At 46.9% G+C, this 4,758-nt stretch overlaps 1 protein-coding gene across 1 annotated transcript in view; it reads left to right on the plus strand.

The window, feature by feature from the left end:
* Simc1 (SUMO-interacting motifs containing 1) overlaps window positions 1-4,758 on the plus strand; it is a 27,123-nt gene that overhangs the window by 11,257 nt on the left and 11,108 nt on the right. The window contains exon 8 of the mRNA XM_013015975.1: window positions 1,063-1,217. Coding sequence (XP_012871429.1) covers window positions 1,063-1,217 — 155 coding nt within the window. The remainder of the gene's footprint in view (window positions 1-1,062; window positions 1,218-4,758) is intronic.

Here is a 4,758-nt window from a genome sequence, read left to right on the forward strand (position 1 = left end):
ACAAAAAAAAAAATAGCCAGCAAAAAGTGGGGTTGGGGGCATGTTTTAGCAATAGAGCACATAGCAAACATGAAGCCCTGAATTCAAACTAAATACTAGAAAAAAAAATTCATAGATATAGAAAATGGAAAGCTGAGCGCTGATGGCTCATGCTTATAATCCTAGCTACTCAGGAGGCTGGGATGTGACGATCGTGGTTCAAAGCCAGCCCAGGCAGGAAAGGAAACTCTTAATCTCCTATGAACCACCAGAAAACCAGAAAGGGCACATGGCTCAAAGTGGCGGCCTGCTAGCCTTGAGCACAAAAAGCTCAGGGCAGCACCCAGGTCCTGAGTTCAAGCCCCACAAGTGATAAAAAAGAAATTGAAAATAGAATGTAGTTACCAGGGGTGCAGGTGGGGAGTAAGAAATGGGAAGTTAGTGGCCAGTGGGTTTGCAGTTTCTATTTCACACCTTTCAGTCTTCTCGGGACTGTATGAATAAGCTGCAAATGTAGTGCGTGTGCAAGTCGGATTTTCCATTGCTGTCATAAATACCTGAGGAGCAATGTAAAAAGAGGAGAGATTAATACTGTTTCCAGACCAGGGGGAAGCAGAGCAGCACGGTGAAAGAAGTGGGCGGAGCAGAGTTGATTCTGCGTGATGGACAGAAAGTAGACAAAGCAGGCCAGATGCCAGTGGCTCACGCCTGTCATCCTAGCTACTTAGGAGGCTGAGATTGGAGGATCACAGTTCAGAGCCAGCCCAGGCAGGAAAACCCCTGTGACTTACCTCCAGTGAACCAGCAAAAGAGCTGGAAGTAGAGGCTTGGCTCAAATGGTAGAGCACCATTCTTGAGTAAAAAAGCTAAGGCACAGTGCCCAGGCCCTGCGTTCATACCCTAGTACTCACACACAAATGGTTTCTGAGCTCTCCCAGAGTGTGATTCTTTTATCAGTCTCCCTGTTTTTCCTCATTTACAATGACCCAGACTCCCTAGAAGCCTAATGAGGGTGACCAGTCAGTACTTAGCATCATCCAGGGACCATGGAGAAAGGCTGATGTATCATTCCTTCCCTCCCAGGGTCAGACTCTGCCCGGGAGAGTCCTGTTTCTGCGTTACGTGGTGCAGACCCTGGAAGACGACTTCCAGCAGACGCTGAGGAGACAAAGACATCACCTGCAACAGTCCATCGCCAACACCGTGCTCTCCTGCGACAAACAGCCCCACAACGTCAGGTACTGGCCACCAGGGGGCAGGAGCGAGCCAGCGCCCGGGCGAGACCTGAGTCTCCTCCAGCCAGACTCGACTGCCCACAGTTCTTTTACCTCCCAGTTGTCTAGCCACACTGATCCCTAGAAGGACTCTCAACCAACACACCCAGAGGTGTCCTCTCTCCTCTCCTGGGCACCGCTTAGTCCAATCAAGTTGACAGGCAAGGTGAAACCTGACACAGTGGCTCACGTCTAGCTTGATCAGGAGGCTGAGCTCTGAGGATCATGGTTTGAAGCCAGCCTGGCAAGAAAGTCTGTAAGACTCTTATCTCCAGTTAACCAGCAAAATGTCCAAAGTGGAGGTGTGGCTCAAGTGATAAAGTACCATCTTTGAGCAAAAAAGCTAAAGGATAGCACCAAGTTCAAGCCCTACAACCAGCACACACACACACACACACACACACACACACACACACACACACAGATTGAACAACACAGCTTGAGAATATTAGGTAGATTAATAGATAAGGTTTCCTCAAGTCACCAGTCACAAGATGCTTTTTTTGGGGTGTGGGGGTCATGGGGCTTGAACTCTGGACCTGGGCACTATCCCTCAGCTCTTCAGCTCAAGGCAAACACTCTACCACTTGAGCCACAGCGCCACTTCCAGCTTTCTGGTGGTTTATTAGAGATAAGAGTCTCACGGACTTTCCTGCCTGGGCTGGCTTTGATCCATGATCCTCAGATCCCAGTCTCCTGAGTAGCTAGGATGACAGGCGTGAGCCACCGGCACTCAGCTGACCAGATGCTTTAACAGGAAGTGATTATAAAAACTGGAACCCCCTGAGTTCAAGCCCCATAACTGACCCAAATGAAGAAAACAAAGAAGGAAATCTTCACCATCAGTATGGCAGGCACCATCATTCGAGTGGTTTTGCTCTCAGAAGGCTTGGACTCTTGTCCGAATGAAGTACTGTGCAGACAGCCCTATGAGATGGAAGCCTTCATGTATATAAAGTGTTCAGTTTTGGGGTGATACTAGATACTGATACGAGAACTTGAAATCACAACCTCCCACTCTCATTTGGCTTTTTTGGGCTCAACACTGGCACTCTGTGATGTGAGCCACACCACCACTTCTGGTCTTTTGCTAGCTACTTGGAGATAAGAGTCTCACTGACTTTTCTGTCCAGGGTAGCTTCAAACCACCATCTTCAGATCTCAGCCCCATGAGTGACTAGGATTCCAGGCAGGAGCCACCATCACCCAATCAAGCAGAAGAATTGATGAGGCTCACAGCTCCAAAGGTTCATTCTGTGGTTACATGGCCCCAGCCCCAGGGATAGAACATCTCAGCAGTGGGGTGTGTGAAGGAGTTTCTTCACCTCATGGTGGACAGGAAGCAAGGAGAGTAGGAGGAGCTAGACTTGCACCAACTTCCTCCAGCCAGGCCTTACTTCCTACAGTTTCCACCACTACCCAAAACAGCACAGCCATCTGGGGACCATGCATGTAACTGGTGAGATTGCGGGATACATTTCTTACTGAAACCATAACAATGACCATTCATCCTAAGTAAGAGGGTAACAATGTATCGATTGCTTTTCCTAGCAGGCTTTTGTTTCTCCTTGAGTTAATCATTGCCTTACTGTTAGTTTATTTTCTTATCAGAAAGCAACCCTCAATTTTCTGCTTGGGCTCAGTCTGCACTCAGAATGTGTGTTTGCATCTGATTGGAACATTTTAACCCTTTCAATCTGGGTTGGTGGTCTTTGCCACTCCTAAATGTGAGTGCTCCCCTTTTATCTCCTTCCAATGTTGGATTTTTGTTGTGTTCGTCCAGCGTCTTTTGCTTGCTTGGTTTATTCTCTTGCTAACTGTTTAATTTGGGGTTTTGAGGATTTTTTTTTGTTTGGTTCCATCTTATTTGGTTGTTTTTTGCTTTTGAGGGGTTTGTCAGTTGTGGGGTTTGAACTCTGGGCCTGGGCGCTGTCCCTCAGCTCTTCAGCTCAAGGCTAGTGTTCTATCACTTGAGCCACAATGCCACTTCCAGTTTTCTGGTGGTTTATTAGAGATAAGAGTCTCATGGACTTTCCTGCCAAGGCTGGCTTTGAACCGTGATCCTCAGATTTCAGCTTCCGGACTAGCTAGGATTACAGGCGTGAGCCACCAGTGCCCGGCTGATTTGGATTTTTAGATAGGGTTTTGCTGTATTACTAGTGTCAAGCTCCTGACTGCAATAAAATCTCCCTAGCCTGAGACTAAAGGTATACATCACCATACCTGGCATATACCATTTTTTGTTTTTGTTTGTTTTAGGTGCCAGTTGTGGGGCTTGAACTCAGGGCCTGGGTATTGTCCCTGAGCTCTTTTGCTCAAGGCTGGCTCTCTACTACTTGAGCCACAGCTTCACTTCCAGCTTTTTAGTGGTTCATTGGAGTTGAGAGTCTCATGGATTTTTCTGTCCAGGCGGGCTTCAAACTGTGATCCTCAGATCTCAGCCTCCTCAGTAGCTTTACTTCAATTCACCCATTTCACCTGTACTTCAGAGAACCCACTGCCATCTCTACTTTTTTGTTTCTTTTGATTAATCTTCAGAACTTGAAGATTCTTCTAGAGCTGAGTTTACCATTTTACTGCTGACGTACTTTTCTCAGTTCTGCTAAGTCACCTAAAAGTTATTGTTTTCCCAAAGTCACAGACTTGGATTAAAATATTACCCTGACCTCATTTGCTTCGTTAATTGGTCACCTTTAATTCTGTAGTCAGCATTTATTAACCTGCTCCCACATCAAAGTCTAGAACCTTCTATGTGTCTCCATCTACCCCCACACCTCAACCTCATTCCTCTATATCTGCCTACACTTTAGACATGCTTAATGATCATTTTTCTGATCTTTTTGTTGTTGTTGTTGTTTTTTTCTGGTCATGGGTCTTGAACTCTGGGCCTGGGCGCTGTCCCTCAGCTCTTCAGCTCAAAGCTAGCGCTCTACCACTTGAGCCACAGCGCCACTTCCGGCTTTTTTCTTTCTGCTTATGTGGTGCTGAGGAATCGAACCCAGGGCCTCGTGCGTGCAAGGCAAGCGCTCTACCACTGAGCCACCTTCCCAGCCCTTCCCTTCTGCTTTCTAAGATGTCACAGCTCTAAACTGCTGTTTCCTCTCTCCTTCCTTGTAGGGACTTAGAAAAGTAAGCCTGGTGCCAGGTACTTAAAAGGCTGAGATCTAAAGATCACAGTTCAAAGCCAGCCCAGGTGGGCAAGTGTGTGAGACTTTTATCTCCAATGAGCCACCAAAAACTGGAAGTGGAGGTGTGGCTCAAGTGGTAGAGCACTAGACTTGAGCACAAAAGCTCAGGGACAGTGCCCAGGCCTTAGTTCAAAGTCCCTGACCAGCGTGCACGTGCACACACACACACACACACACATACACACACACACACACAATTATTGAAGAAGGAATAAATTAGGTCTGTGTGTATATATAGGATCCACCATTTTTTCTTGGAGCCTAAATCATCATGAAAGGTAGCTTTTTTTGTTTGTTTGTTTTTTGGTAGGTCGTGG

The sequence above is a fragment of the Dipodomys ordii genome, unplaced genomic scaffold (genome assembly GCF_000151885.1).
Source record: "Dipodomys ordii isolate 6190 unplaced genomic scaffold, Dord_2.0 Scaffold29, whole genome shotgun sequence".
In the NCBI taxonomy this organism is placed as follows: Eukaryota; Metazoa; Chordata; class Mammalia; order Rodentia; family Heteromyidae; genus Dipodomys; species Dipodomys ordii.